General features: G+C 41.9%; 1 protein-coding gene across 2 annotated transcripts in view; it reads left to right on the top strand.

Moving 5' to 3' along the window:
- The first annotated feature begins 814 nt into the window (after positions 1–814).
- The window catches only part of SYNPR (synaptoporin), a 287,830-nt gene continuing 272,693 nt past the window's right edge, over positions 815–15,951 (top strand). For both annotated transcript variants that reach the window (XM_036878241.2, XM_036878239.2), the window contains exons 1-2: positions 815–967; positions 1,046–1,111. In XM_036878241.2, the coding sequence (XP_036734136.1) occupies positions 950–967; positions 1,046–1,111 (84 nt within the window). In that variant the 5' untranslated portion in view covers positions 815–949. The remainder of the gene's footprint in view (positions 968–1,045; positions 1,112–15,951) is intronic.

Raw genomic sequence — 15,951 nt, 5'->3', positions numbered from 1 at the left:
ACTATGAATGATATAACCTTTAGAACAAATCCTGACCCAGCAGTGTTCTTCTTATTATTCTCAGCAAGGTTAACAGACCAAGGAAGGAAAAAAGTGTGGCGTTTCAAAGGAGAGGACTCAGTACTATTTATGAAGAATTTGAGAAGCTCCGTTTGGGGGTTGTGTTTTTGGCAAAGGATCTCAGTGGAAAGAGCGTGAGTTACAAAGGAACTTGAATTTCAATCCCTGTTTAGCCTGTCATGAGCTGTGCTCCCCGGGCTAATTCAGCCTAAGTCTATTTTCTACTTTTAAAATGGGCATAATAATTTGCTCCTGACCACACGCAGGGGCCGTGAAGGTCAGCTGCCTGGCACCATGTTCCACATTCAAGATTCATTTGCTCCCCCATCCACCCTGCAGCGGCGTTCCCTCAGTCCGGGCCCTGTCCTGACTCCCAGGGCGCGCGACGCTGTTCAGCCTGTCCTCTGACGTGTCCCCACACGGGGCACTGCCTGGCCTCGTGGAGAACGTTCCAGAAGGCTTGCGGGATGGTGGGCCAGTGTACAGGCTTTGGTGTTCAGAAGGCACCAGAACTCACGCACCTGCTCGTGGAAGGTGTGGGTGCCTCTCTCTTACCTGGACACCCCCTTCTCCGGTCAGGAAACCGTCGAGAAGACTGCGCCGGCCGGCCTCCCTCGGGCAGCAGCCCAAAGTTTCCCCGGCACCTGACGGCGCGCGGCTGAGGCGGAGCCGCCTCGCCACCCTCCGCGCGGCCCGCTGGCCAATGGCAGCCTTCCCTCGGCGGCTCGGCCGCCCCCTCCCCGCCCCGCCCCTCAGCTGGCGCTCCCGCCTCCCGGCGGCTGGCTTCGCGGAGGGCAGAGCCGAGCCCAGCGTTGGGCAGCCCGCGCCGGCCGCGCTCCTCCCCGGACCGTGGGGACGCTCGGACTTCGCCTGCCCCGGGACCGCGGCTATGGACCCCGTGAGTCAGGTAAGGACCGACCTGGGCGGCGCGGCGGCGCGGCGGGACCCCGCGGTCCCAGCCTCACGCTCTGCCTTTCCCTCCCAGCTGGCCTCGGCGGGCACCTTCCGGGCGCTGAAGGAGCCCCTCGCCTTCCTGCGGGCCCTGGAACTGGTGAGTAGCGAGTGTGCGCGGGGAGGGGCTGAGGCGCGACCCCCGCGCGGGGAGAGGTCGGGCGGGCGGGCGGCTGTCTTCTCGGCTCTGCTCAGGGCCCGGAGTTCACCTCCTACCTTCAGTTCTGCCCCATCCCGGGTGCCCTTCCGGGATGGCGGGGACAGAGTTGAGGGACCCCGCTTACAGGCGGGAGCGCGACCGGGCTTCGCCGGCGCTGCGACGAGGCGTCCTCTCCGCGCGCGGCTCGCGGACACGAGGGGCCGGAAAGGCGCCTCGCGAGCCTGGGGAAGGGCGGGGGCGGGGCGGGGGGCGCGTGCTCACCTGGCCCCGGGCGGAGCGGCGGCGGCGGCGGCGAGGAGGAACGCGGACCCCCGGGAAGCGGGCAGGCTCGGCCGCGCTCGGAAAGTTGCTCCGCACCCGGCCGCTGTGCCGGGACCAGGCTGCTGGGAGCGCCGTGGTCAGCCGCCCTGACGGAGCGCCAGCGGCGGGCGCCGCGGGGCTGTGAGAGGCACCGCCATGCGAGCGGGACTCCCCCCGCCTCCGTGCTGTTGTTTTTCTGCTCTGGCACTCCTCGAGGGCTATTCCGACTTTTCTCACAAGACCCCCGTCCCCACCACCACCACTGCTCTATTTCTTCAGCGACGGGGTCTTAGGAAGTTAAATTACTCTTCTGTTTTTACCCTTAAAAAAAAAAAAAGCATCCTGACAGTCCTCTGCGACCTATTGAGGCCCAGAAACAGTAATAATTCACGAGGCCACAGAGCAGTGGCATTGGCCTTGGTGATGGTTATTGAGAGTGAAATCTGCAGGTCACACACTGTCTCTTGCTAGGAGCCCCGAAAGGCAAGCGAACCTATCTGAACAGAAAGTTCAAAGCCCGTCATGTAGCATTAATCACAGGCCCTACCACCGACTAGCTGGGGAATTATGTAAGAGCGTGTTCTGTCCTCCCAGATCTTAGCTCCAACGGCTAGTATCTGGCTTTGGCTGCACAACTGTGGTGCCTTGTTGATGTGGACGATCGACAGGGTAATCACATCTGCCTTGTTTGTAGACCAGCATAAAAATGCATGAAAATATCAAGTTGACACTCATCAAGACAGCATCTGGAAGGCTTGAACCAATGGCTCTGAGATGGTATTCGAGAATGGTTTTCCTTATAGCCAGATTAAACAAAGCAAGCGTGTTCAGTCCAGGAAACTTTCAGCTGGCTTCCTCAGCATTCTGTCCACATTCATTCATTGAGCCATTTACTAAACATTCCCTGTGAAAGAGTGTTTGTTGTTTGGGGTTTTTTCAAAGCAGTAATAGCTCCATTGCCATTTTCTGACACATCTTATTGTCTCACATGGTCCCACAACTGAAACAGTATTTTGTATTCCTTTTAGTCCTGTTGCATGCAACATTGTTTCATGCCACACCACAAAGCCTCTTATGGTGTTTTTCGAAGTGTGGTGAACCTGGATGAATTTGTTTAAACATCAGATTTCTGGACACCACATCAAAACATTGGGGAGATGTGTGCCCAGGAGTCTGCATTTTAACCAAGTTCCCTGGATAATTCTAATGCACTAAAGTGGGAGAACCAGCACCCTAAACTATGGAAGGTCCTTCTAAAACTCAAAAGCACTTTTTACCGTAAAGCTCTTGCTATTTCTGTTCATACTATATGGAACATCCTAACATCCCAGTCCTAGAAGAAATGTTTGTCTCTTAACCTTAGCTTAAATATTATCTCCTTAATGAAGATTTCTTTCACATTTGCTCATCCCCCTTTCTTCTACCCCAAACTGAATGATTTACCCCATTTTTGGTCTTCCATTACATTTTATTAATTCATGAGAATATATCATGCTACGTTATAGTTTTTTTTCTCCTGTGTGTGTGTGTATGTGTGTATAAGAGAGAGAGAGAAGCAACAGAAAATTCATTACATTTAAAATATACTCCTTCCTCTCTCTCTTCTAAGGCTCTATGTAAAGGAAGGGCTTTTGCTTGTACATCAGTTACTAGCCTCTTGTTTGTGGAAAAGAAACTGAATAAGGGGCCAAAAAAAGATAAGTTTCTTACCTACCTTTTAAAAGAGCTAAGGAAGAGATATGAGAGCAGATAGATAGAATTTTAGTTGCTGAGAGAAACTAACAAAAGTTGAGAAAGAAAGGAAATACATGTTATGTGCATGCAGTGGCTTGAGGAGCCACTCTGAGGTAGCTTTTCCTGTAGGAGATGACAGTGAAAGAGTGTGATCCCTTAGAGGGTGGGAAATTTGTTCTATTTGTTTCTGTTTTCTTCACTAGTGCCTTTCATATTGCTTTGTAAATAGTAAGTGATCAGCAAAAGTATAAATCGATCATGACATATAACTGAAAATACCCCAGTTTTTCCTGTTCTAAAGGAAAGCAGCTTTAAAATTGGTGGTCTTGAAAGTCTTTAAACTACAATACTTTTGTTTTTAGTATTCATGCTATAAAAATAAAAACGTATGTAAAAGTATATGTTCAAGGATATTTACTACAACATCCTTTGTGGAGGAAGAACTGGAAACAGTCCATTTAATAAGAAAATCGTTGAAGTCTGATTCATGCATGTTGTAAAATATTATCCTGTCATTAAAATGAATGAGTTAAATTAATATGCATTGACCTGGAGGTTAGTATATACAGTTGTGTTTGATAAAATTGTTAAATGCAAAAAAATGAGTTTCATTCTTAATATTTGATAAAATTGTTAAGTGAGACAAAGTGACTTTCATTCTTTTAGTCAACACATAGAAAATATTTTCAATCAGATTTCAAAATAATGTATAGAGCACAAAACTATTTTTCTAAAAACTAGAGAAAATATAGTTTTATGTGTGTGTGTCTGTGTGTAATTTGTATAAGCACAGAATGGAGCATAGATAAATACCACTGAATTGTTAAAATTGATTTTTTCCAAACAGTGTTATTTGGGGGTTAGTAGGTAGAGAAGAGGAAAGGGTAAAGGAAAGCTATGATATACAGGAAGAATCATAGGTGTATCACCTGTCCACAGGTGTGCACATGAAGAACTCGTATTTTGCATTTCCTATGGATTGACCATATGAAATATTATTACTTCTAAAAACGTCCTCCACTTTTGGATTTATAGCCTAAAGGGGAAATGCACTTTATTTATGCATTATTTGCTTAAGAAAGACTCATAGATACAGTAGATTTAAAGTTTAAATAAAGAGAAAAGTCAAGCCTTCAGAGAAAAGCTTTAGCCAATTTCAGACTTAGAGGTAAAATTTCCAAGTCCTTAATCTCTACTTAAATGAGGTTAGGGGACTTTTCACTATCTTTTGGGTCAAAACCAAAATTGAGGACACCACACTGATTCTAGTGGTCTGTTTCATTTATTCTCTGATGATAAAATAGGTCCAGTAAATCTCTTAAACCATCATTTGGAAATGGTAAAAAAATTAAATAAAAATAAAAAATTGAATTCACCACATTTCTCACTTTGAGGAACTAAGATGATACCATTGATCATGATCATTGTTATTTTGCTATTTCAGTTCTTTGCCAGTAGGACTTTTATATTTTCCCCACTTTAAAAAAAATTTTGTCAGCACATTCTTTCTTCTTTCTACTATTTATTTTGCATTTGCACCTGTGGATTTATGTGTAATGGAATGTGGGGGACCCTGACATGTCCACATATTCCAGGTCCCGAATCGGTCCATATCTAAGGGCATCAAAAGGATTTTAGCTCCGCAGGATATTTGCTTGGCTGGCATAGTCCTCCTGCACAATGCAGCAAGTCCAGGTTCTGTCCCACTAGAACTAACAGCTGTGTCAACCTGTCTGATTTCTCTTATTCTTATGCCTTGACTTCCATTCCCACTTTTGCGATACCATTTTTCCTATAACCACTGGGCTTCACATCTCCATTCTGCCTTTCTGCCTTCCCAAGGTAGGCTGGCTAATCCAGAGATGCAGTGTGTCTGATGTATGAGGTACAGGGCCACTTGATTTAAATGGAGGCATCTGCTTTGTGTAATCTTCATTCTGAATCTAAATTCTGAGCTATGTTTTCTGAGCAAACATCCTACTGCTTACTTGATTAAATAACACTTATAATCATGCTATTGATAATAACAAAGTAAAGCATATATAATATAATGTAACAATCACCATTTAAAATCCTTAATGAGAGAAGTAACAATAACTACCTTTGTAAAGCAGTCTTCATATGAGGCCCTATATTTCAGTGCTGTCAATACATCATCGTGTTAAATATGTATAACTAATATTCCATTTCACCATGAAGCTCAGGGATGTTAACTAACTAATCAAGGACAAAATCATAGGAAATGGCAAAGCCAAGATTCAAGCATTCTCATTCCACTCTGAGTGATTTCTTGTACATGCTACACTTCTCTGCTCCCTTCAATGTGAGAAGCACCTGCTGTACCTTATCCCTAATCCTAAAAGAAATGTTAAAAGCAGATGCTATTCTATTTTCCAGTGTTTATCTCACCTGCTAAGATATATTTTTGAGGCCTTTTCTGAAAATGCCAAGGATTTATATTTAGAGACAAACTCAACAGACACCAATTGTCTTTCATATTGTTTTATCTTCTGTTGGTTATTAACTAACTAAGGTAGGGTAGGTTCTAATTAAAAACCAGTACCTCTTCATTTAAAATATTTAGAAAAATACTTAAATTATAATGCCAATAACTTAATCTCATTTTATAGTCATATTTTTCTATTTTCCTTAAAAAAAATCTATGTGCATGAGTCAGACAACTCTTTTTTTCCCCTAAGTATAAACAAGACAAGGAATTCTGAGATTCTGAGATTCTGAGCGATCTGCCATTGAGGGTCTGAAGTAATTTCAAAGCCACATTAATGTGGATTTAATTATAACTTTCTAGTCTCTCAATTAGTGACAAAAATCATGTGCAACTGGAATATGAATGAATAAGTACACTTATCATGAAAAAGCAACTCCCCAGTATGCCAGTATATTCATCACTTAATGTTTTTCTGAGTTTATTAAGACAGTTGATATTTGGCTCCACAAGTACCCCAAAATAGAGAGAAATATTACTTAAGCATTTGAACCCCAACTTTGTTTCTTCACTAGCTTGGCGACCTTGGGCAAGTTACTTAATTAGCTTCACTAAGCTTCATTTTTGTCATGTATAAAATGGAACTGACAATATTTCCTATTTCAAAGGGTTGCCATAATGATTAAATAACTTAATCCAAGTAAACCACCTTGCACAGTACCTGGACTATAAAAAGAAATGCTCAACATATATTATGATGGTAATGATGATGATAATGATTCAGGTGATTCTGGGGATGATGAAAAAGGAGAAAGAAGAAATCTGTCAGAAGGTAACTCAGAACATTTGGCAACCTCTTGCAAGTTAGTGTCTTGGCAAAAGGCTGAAGTAGAGAATCTGTGTTTACCTTGCATGCACATGTTTTGAGCCCTCTACCTCTATACCATACACTATAGATTTTTTTTTTTTAAACAGCCTGAATGACTCTCCAGGGACTTGTTGCTTGGACTATTTGCACTTCAGTGAATATTCCAGACAGCCCAGTGGTCAGTCTCTCTGGAAGAAACTAATGGAAGAATTCTATAAAGGGGAATCGAATGGAGAATTCTCTCTGGAAGGTCTAATAGAAGAATTGCAGGCATTGGGTTCTTAGGAGTTTTTGTTGAGGTATGGAGAGAGAATTTTCCTGATCTTTCCCAAATCATAATCCATAGACATTGCTTATGCTTGGAAAAGTTACATGTATACAACTGGATTCTTTAGGATGTAGATGATAGTCCTCATAGGATCACCCCTCAACACTGACCACACCCAAATTCCCAGGTACATGTGGCCCTTGGGAGTCTCCCAGATAGGAATAGGGGAAGAACCCTGGGCTCAAGTAGGGACATTATCCTTAATTCTCGGTTCTTCAGAGGACTCACATCTCTTCCTAATCAAGTAAGAAAAAAGAGCCATGTATTAACAGAAAAAAATAATAGAAAATCTCTAAGGCAGGTGTGCACAGTACCACACCTTTCTTTTGAGTCGTCATCTTCTTCAGGCAAGTATCTGTCCTTGGTTGTATTTGTAATTATTCTAGTTCATTCTATTAGCTTAGTTTTCCTTTGAGAACCTCAGTTTCCTTACCTGAATGTTTGGGAAAACAGCCCTTGCCTACCTACTCACAGTGTTGGAAATTTTAAGTGAGATCAAGCAAGCAAATCACTTTGTAAACTATTAAATGTCTTCCACAAGTAAAAGATAATTGGTATGATGATGATGATGATGATGATGATGATAAAGTAATACTTTTTTTCCGATCTAGGTGACTGTGGATAAAGTGAGATAATTGCTCTAGGGTGAAGGTTGAGGTGTGAAGTTATAAGTGCCTGATCTCTGTTACCTGAGGGTTTGAGTCCTTTCCATTCACTGTCCACCCTCTGCCCCAGTCTCTTTGGTCTCTTTGGAACCTACAGGAACTGATAATGCTGCCATTTTGAACTAGTACATCATCAAAACATGGGGGAGGTCCACTCTCACCCCTTATAGCTCTCATACTAAAAGCCACTTTGTTCTTCTACATCCATTTCACACTTCTTAGGTGTTCTGGGAGCCTAGTATGGTTTCTTGCTGTTCCGATGGACTTTGGCACATGACACTCTGCTTAGAATACTTTCCCTCTCTCTTTTTACACTTGTAGCTGGCAAATTCCTCTTGTCCCTTCAGGTATCAGCCTAGTTATCACTTCTTTTGGGAGGACTTCTCTGAGTAGGGAGGGCCCACTGGGTGAAGTCAACCTCCCAATGGCTCCCAAAACACGCTCTTTAATGACCTGTTTACATTTTAGATCCTCAGCCAGTCTGAACACCCAGTGAGGGCAGGGATCTTGTTTGTCGTGTTCATCAGCACACTGGTATCTAACAGTGCTTGACACATAGTGGGGACATCTCCAGGGACATGCACAAATCCTACCAAAACACCCAGGCAGTAGGTGCTTAGTAAGTATTGGCTGAAGGAAGAGAGGGAGGAAAGAGAATAAAGAATGAATAAATGAATCCTTGAGAACACATTAGATGGGTTGTACATTCCCTTTCATGGTCATTGTGAAGAGGAATAGTAAGGATGCCCATAGAAACAGTTGTTTAGCTGTTACTCTTGGTTGTGGAGGGTTGTAACTCAAGGAAAACATCCAAATATTACTCAGATGTCAAGGCAAGAGAGTGGTTGTAAGCATACTCACTGCACAGTAAGGGAGAATTTTTAACAGCAATAAAAGGGCAAGGAGTGAAAAAGCCAGGCCTCATGTCTGGTTCAAGGCAATGAACAGAACTGCCTTAGCAAGAGAATTGCTCTAGCAAAAGACTGCCACTGCCCTCTGTGTTCTTCCTTTCTCTTCCCATTTAGTTTATTCTTTCTGTGATTCTGATCTAATGTCTGAGAGAAGGAATTTGATTTGTTCAGCTAATAATTTTTTTTGGTTTGGACATAACTATTAGCCTCATACTGTATCAGGCGGCCCACAGCTAGTCCTGTTCCGTGAGTAAACAAGATCATGAGATTCACAACATGTCTCTCTCTATTGTTCTTTCAGGTGGAACAGTGGGAGGGACAATTCTTCAAGTCACATTAAGTATGGTGAGAGGTTTACACATCCAGTGGGAGAACAACTTTTTTTTGCAGCAGTACTTCTTCCATTAAGGTAGCACTGGTAATTTTCTCAAGGAGATGTTCCATCTTTGAGATTTGGGCACAGCATTCTTGTAACTCTCTCTGATGAGATCAGTTGGTGCATTCATACTGATGTTATCTAAGGGGGGGTGTGCCTTTGCTCCTTCAGATCAGTTGGTGCATTCATACTGATGTTATCTAAGGGGGGGGTGTGCCTTTGCTCCTTCAGCACACAGGGCTCCTCCAGCTTTTGCCATCCTGTTCATCAGTTAAAAAGCCTCTTCCTGAAAGGAATGATGGGGTTTTACCCAGTGATTAGGTAGCCCATTTATGAAGGAAAATGTATGTCTTCCATCCACATGTACTTCATCTTTGTTCATATATTGGTAGGCTAATTCAGCTCTGGTTCTTAATGTTAGAAGACTACATTCATTACTACATAAATTATTCTGTTTATTCATGTGTTAGAAAACAGAAAAACACTGATGTGTATGTTTTGTTTTTTAATTTGATATTCTTATCCAAATTAAAATGTTTGTCCTGAATAGTTCACTCATGGAAGAGTCATTGGCTCACCTGGTGTGATAAGCGCTATTGGTTTGAGGAACGGGAGGTAAGGAATTGGTTGACAAGCAGGAATCACTGAAAAAATTGGGAGGCAGCATGGGACTTGGAGAAGCTTGGGCTTTAAAATGAGCCTTATGCTGAAATCCCAGCTCTTCTTTCCAGCCATGGGCAGATTGCAAAATTGTGCTGATCCTCAGCATCTGCAGCCTTCAAAGGAAGATCCTAAGAGTCCATCTCTTGGTTGCTGTGAGGGTTAAGTAAGATAGCATTGTGTAAACTCCCCAGAAGACTGTCTGGTCCATAGCAAGGCTCCCTTACTGTAACCAAGGAAAAGATGATGATGTGGTATTTACAAATGCAATTAAGTCTTCCTAAAATTTCTAGCACAGTATAAAGTTTGCTTAATATATTATTGCCATATCATTTTTTATTTCTGATGTTATCTCTCCATTGAAAGAACATTGTGAGATGGTCATAAAATATACATAGGTGGTATTAATATTAATACACAGAGAAAAGTACTTTACTAAGTGTTATATATGTATTACTTGATTTAACCTCACAATTACCTTTGAAGGACCAAACAATAACCCCTTTATGGGTGAAGAAACTGAGGCCTGGAGAGGTCAAACTATTTGCCTAAACTCATCCAGCTGGTATGTGATAGAGCTAGGATTTAAACTCAGGCAATTGGATGCTGACTCCTTGATCTCAATAATGTTTCTGTGTTATCTCTCATTAATAGTAATCACTCATTGCCCCAAGGTCTTGAAGTTAAATGATTACTCCAATGAAAATAGTGGGAACAATATACGTCATTTCTTCTGAAAGTGATGACTTCTTATTCCTAATTCAGGTTCCTTTTCTTTACCTCATGACACTAGAGCACAAAGCAAAATTTAAGTGCCCTCTAATGACTAGGGATGGCCAAACTCTAGTTCTCAGGGACTTTTTTACTTCTCAAAAATACTCCTAGAGGGCGGAGCCAAGATGGCAGCGTGAGTAGGACAGTGGGAATCTCCTCCCAAAAACATACATATTTTTGAAAATACAACAAATACAACTAATCCTAAAAGAGAGACCAGAAGACACAGGACAACAGCCAGACTACATCCACATGTGCGAGAGCCCGGTGCCTGGTGAAAGGGGTAAGATACAAGCCTCGGCCCGGCGGGACCCGAGCACCCCTCACCCCAGCTCCCAGCGGGAGGAGAGGAGTCGGAACGGGGCGGAAGAGGGAGCCCAGGACTGCTAAATAGCCAGCCCTAGCCACCCGCACCAGAGTGCAGACACAGTACATGTATGGAGGGCTGGAAACTAGGAAACAGGACAGCAAGACCTCTGAGTGGGTCCCGAAGCTGATGCCCCTGTGACAAAGAAAAGAGAGTGCTTTTTGAAAGTCTTAAAGGGACAGGGATGCCACAGCTGTACGGAAACAACCCAGGTCACAGTCCAGCAGCTGGAAATTCCAGGGAACTCCGGGCACATTAACCCCCTGGGCAACAGCTCTGAGACCGCTCACGGAGGTAAACAGCCAAACAGCCCCCCGTCCATTACCCCTCCGGGGCGTGGCCAAAGCAGAGAAGCAGCCTGAGGCTGGTCACGCCATCAGCAAGGGAGCTTCCTCCATACCAGCCGGACAAGATACAAAGACCCAGTCTACACGCAATTGCCCAACACAAGCCACTAGGGGTCACAGTTGTCCCAGTAAAGAAAGGCCAGGAGCTAAGTGGAAAGCTGATAGACGTGTCAATAGCACTCCACTGCACCTATTAACATGAAAAGGCAAAAAAATTTGATCCAGACAAGACTAACCCAGACAGCTTTGGCATCTGCTACATCTTCCCCTGAGAAGGAACCTGGGGAGATAGATTTAACCAGTCTTCCTGAAAAAGAATTCAAAACAAAAGTCATAACCATGCTGATGGACTTCCAGAGAAATATGCAAGAACTAAGGAAGGAGAATACAGAAATAAAACAAGCTCTGGAAGGACTTCAAAACAGAATGGACGAGATGCAAGAGACCATTAATGGACTAGAAAACAGAGAACAGGAATGCAGAGAAGCTGATGCAGAGAGAGATAAAAGGATCTCCAGGAATGAAAGAATTCTAAGAGAGCTGAGTGACCAATTGCAATGGAACAATATCGCATTATAGGGGTACCAGAAGAAGAAGAGAGAGAAAAAGGGATAGAAAGTGTCTTTGAAGAAATAATTGCTGAAAACTTCCCAAACTAGGGGAGGAAATGGCCTCTCAGACCACAGAGGTACACAGAACTCCCATGACAGGGGATCCAAGGAGGGCAACACCAAGACACATAATAATTAAAATGGCAAAGATCAAAGACAAGGACAAAGTATTAAAGGCAGCCAGAGAGAAATTACCAACAGCTTTCTTCAATGAACTGGAACAAATAGTTCAAAAATTCATATGGAAACACCAAAGACCCCGAATAGCTAACGCAATCCTGAGAAGGAAGAATAAAGTGGGGGGGATCTCACTGCCCACCTTCAAGCTCTACTACAAAGCCACAGTAATCAAGACAATTTGGTACTGGCACAAGAACAGAGCCACAGACGAATGGAACAGAATAGAGACTCCAAACATTATGGTCAACTAATATTCGATAAAGGGGCCATGGGCATACAATGGGGAAATGACAGTCTCTTCAACAGACGGTGCTGGCAAAACTGGACAGCTACATGTAAGACAATGAAACTGGATCACTGTCTAACCCCATACACAAAAGTAAATTCGAAATGGATCAAAGACTTGAATGTAAGTCATGAAACCATAAAACTCTTAGAAAAAAACATAGGCAAAAATCTCTTAGACATAAACATGAGTGACCTCTTCTTGAACATATCTCCCTGGGCAAGGGAAACAAACACAAAAATGAACAAATGGGACTATATCAAGCTGAAAAGCTTCTGTACAGCAAAGGACACCATCAATAGAACAAAAAGGTATCCTACAGTATGGGAGAATATATTCGAAAATGACAGATCCGATAAAGGGTTGACATCCAAAATATGTAAAGAGCTCACACACCTCAACAAACAAAAAGCAAATAATCCAATTAAAAAATGGGCAGAGGAGCTGAATAGACAGTTCTCTAAAGAAGAAATTCAGATGACCAACAGACACATGAAAAGATGCTCCACATCGCTTGTCATCAGAGAAATGCAAATTAAAACCACAATGAGATATCATCTCACACCAGTAAGAATGGCTGCCATCCAAAACACAAACAACAACAAATGTTGGCGAGGTTGTGGAGAAAGGGGAACCCTCCTACACTGCTGGTGGGAATGTAAATTAGTTCAACCATTATGGAAAGCAGTATGGAGGTTCCTCAAAATGCTCAAAATAGAAATACCATTTGACCCAGGAATTCCACTTAATAGGAATTTACCCTAAGAATGCAGCACTCCAGTTTGAAAAAGACAGATGCACCCCAATGTTTATTGCTGCACTATTTACAATAGCCAAGATATGGAAGCAACCTAAGTGTCCATCAGTAGATGAATGGATAAAGAATATGTGGTACATATACACAATGGAATATTACGCAGACCTAAGAAAAAGACAAATCCTACCATTTGCAACAACATGGATGGAGCTAGAGGGTATTATGCTCAGTGAAATAAGCCAGGTGGAGAAAGACACATACCAAATTATCTCACTCATATGTGGAGTATAAGAACAAAAGAAAACTGAAGGAACAAAACAGCAGCAGAAACACAGAACCCAAGAATGGACTAATAGTTATCAAAGGGAAAGGGACTGGGAAGGACGGGTGGGAAGGGAGGGATAAGGGTAGGAAGAAAAGAAAGGGGGCATTACGATTAGCATGTATAGTGTTGGGGCGGCATGGGGAGGGCTGTGCAACACAGAGAAGACAAGTAGTGATTCTACAGCATCTTACTATGTTGAAGGACTGACTGTGAACTTGGTGACGAGTAGTGATTTTACAGCATCTTACTGTGTTGATGGACAGTGACTGTGAACGGGGATGTGGGGGGGACTTGGTGAAGGGGGGAGCCTAGTAAACATAATGCCCTTCATGTAATTGTAGATTAATGATACCAAAATAAAAAAATAAAAAGAAATAATGACCAACCAAAAAAAAAAATACTTCTATTCCCTGATAAAATTTTACTGATCTTGTGTATCTTTTCTAACAATCTTTATTCAGTGATCCGTTATATAAAGACATTCAGCTTCAGGAATGTGTTAAAACATGCCTATAAAGAGTTCTGCAGAATTCAGAAAGGATCTGGATATTTAGCAAGATATGAATACTTAAATTATTTTTAGGTATCTGATAAAGTTACTCAAGTCAAACAGGTTCCATTGTGGATGCAGGAGGAGCAAATGAATTTTGTCTGTGCATTGTGTGTTAGGGGAGCTGGGGCGAAGTTGTGTGTGTGTGATCTGCCATTCTTTAGATTCATTATTTTGAAGAATTTTGGTGCCAGATAAGAAGACATACCTACTATGGTTTTAACAGGAAGTGTCTGTATCCACCTCGTCTACCAGGTGACTGCCTTCCTGTGCTTTCATGCTCTTAATTCACCTGATGGTTTAGCCTGCATCTGATACACAGTTGGCATTTCCCCTGAGTTCCTTCCTGAAGCTGGGATCCAGGACTGAGATGGCAGAAGGTTAGGTTGGAAGAAAGAATGATACCAGAAAATTACTAGGCACTAACCCATGATCTGAGTGAAGAATGGAGATGCTGGGAGATTACTTAAACTGGAAAAGGGAGTAGCTGGATGAGTAGGGATGATGATTGAGACTTAGAATGTGCTGGCATTAAAAGCCACAAACTTAGGTTCAGTCTCAGCCCTCAGGTATGTTCATAGGCAAGTCAATCTTACTGAACCTTAAGTTCCTAGAGATTTTACCTAAACATATCAAAGATATGTTTAAATGATAAAAATTAATGATTGAAAAACTTTGGACACATCCCTTGATCTACCTGTCTCATAACTTCTTGAGCTATCAAATGAGGAGGACAACACGTAAGAAACTTTGCGTAAGAGGGCTCCATAAATGTTGACTGTCCCTGAATCTAGAAAACTAAATCTGGGTAATCTTTCCTATAAGAGAAATGCCTACTGTGTTGCCTTTAATGTTCATTTACAATTAGAGTTGTTTGAGGAAAGGGGGAAGTCATATTTTCATGTTTCATAAGCATCTACTAGAGTTTATATGAGAACTTTTGTTGTCAGAATCACATCACTAATTCCATTTATGAAGCAGTTCAAAGCAAAGCATGATTATTGTATATGAGTTTGAAATTTATTCTAAAAGATATATATGTCACTGGTTAGAAAAGTAAAGAATATGTGTGAAATTCTTAGTGGTATTAAACTCCAGCTATTCTTGGGGAAAACACTAAGTTCACCAACCACAATATGTAAATTTGTAGTGTAAGTACTGTACCTTCCCTCTTTTTTTTAAGTTATTTTAAATTGCTGGCTCACCTTTGTGTGTGTGTTTTCTTAATGTCTGATTTTATTCACTACTTTTCCCAAATTTTATAACAGAAAGAATACTTGGGTTTGACTCTCAGCTCCTCCACAGACAAGCTATGTGACCTTGGTTACATAACCTTGGTTACTTAACCTCTTAGTCCTTTAATATTATTTATAAGACTGGAAATAATGATAGCTAGCAAGCAGAATTATTGTGTTCATCAAATGAAATGACATTTGCAAAGAGTGATGACACATAGTAAGCATTCAATACATACTTACTCTTTTCCCTTCTTTTCCCCAAAATGTATTTTGCTGCCAATCTGTGGAAATAATAAAAAAAAACAAGAGTCTTTTGTTTGTTTTTCTAGGTGTTCCTAGATGTTCTTTCTCTCATATACACACATACACATGTACATGCACACATTCTTTCTGCTAAAGGCCATAAAGATCAGGTCTACATAATCCAAATAAATTTAATTGGGCAGTAAAATTTGGCAGGTGTGATTGGCAAGGAAAGAATTATTAGGCTGGATGGTCAAGTCCTAGATCATTGTCCCAGGCACACTGGAGTTGTGCTTTGCTTTGGCAGTGACACGGATGTGTGAAGCTGTTTTTTGAAAGGGAAACATCTTTATTGTAAAAGAGGATAAAACCCCCATAAATAGTGGGAGTTCACTAAAATAGCTGTAATTAAATGAGCTCTTGCTGTGTGCCAGGCTATACTATGTCAGTGCTACCTACAATTTCATTCATACCTTACAATATCCCTGTGAGGTCCACTTACTTAACAAAGTCACAAAGCTGGTAAGTAAGTGGTCAAGGCAGGATTTCAAGTCATGTTCATCTAACCCTCTGCCTCTTTCATGCCTTCCCTGATCCAAACATGAACTGAGTATATTTGTATTTAGGGATGGATTTTTATTTGATATGCTATTCAGTGCCACTTTTATGCATAAGTGATATGCTTACTAATTTAAAAATCACAAAAATTGGTAAATGAAAATGTCCTTCAATGTCCTTTTAGTGAGAGATAACTAAGGTTAATATTGTGAAAAAATATATTCTCAGACATTTTTATGTTCCTGAAAAAAATGGT

The sequence above is a fragment of the Manis pentadactyla genome, chromosome 1 (assembly GCF_030020395.1).
Source record: "Manis pentadactyla isolate mManPen7 chromosome 1, mManPen7.hap1, whole genome shotgun sequence".
Lineage (NCBI taxonomy): Eukaryota > Metazoa > Chordata > Mammalia > Pholidota > Manidae > Manis > Manis pentadactyla.
This window is presented reverse-complemented; position numbering and strand designations above follow the sequence as displayed.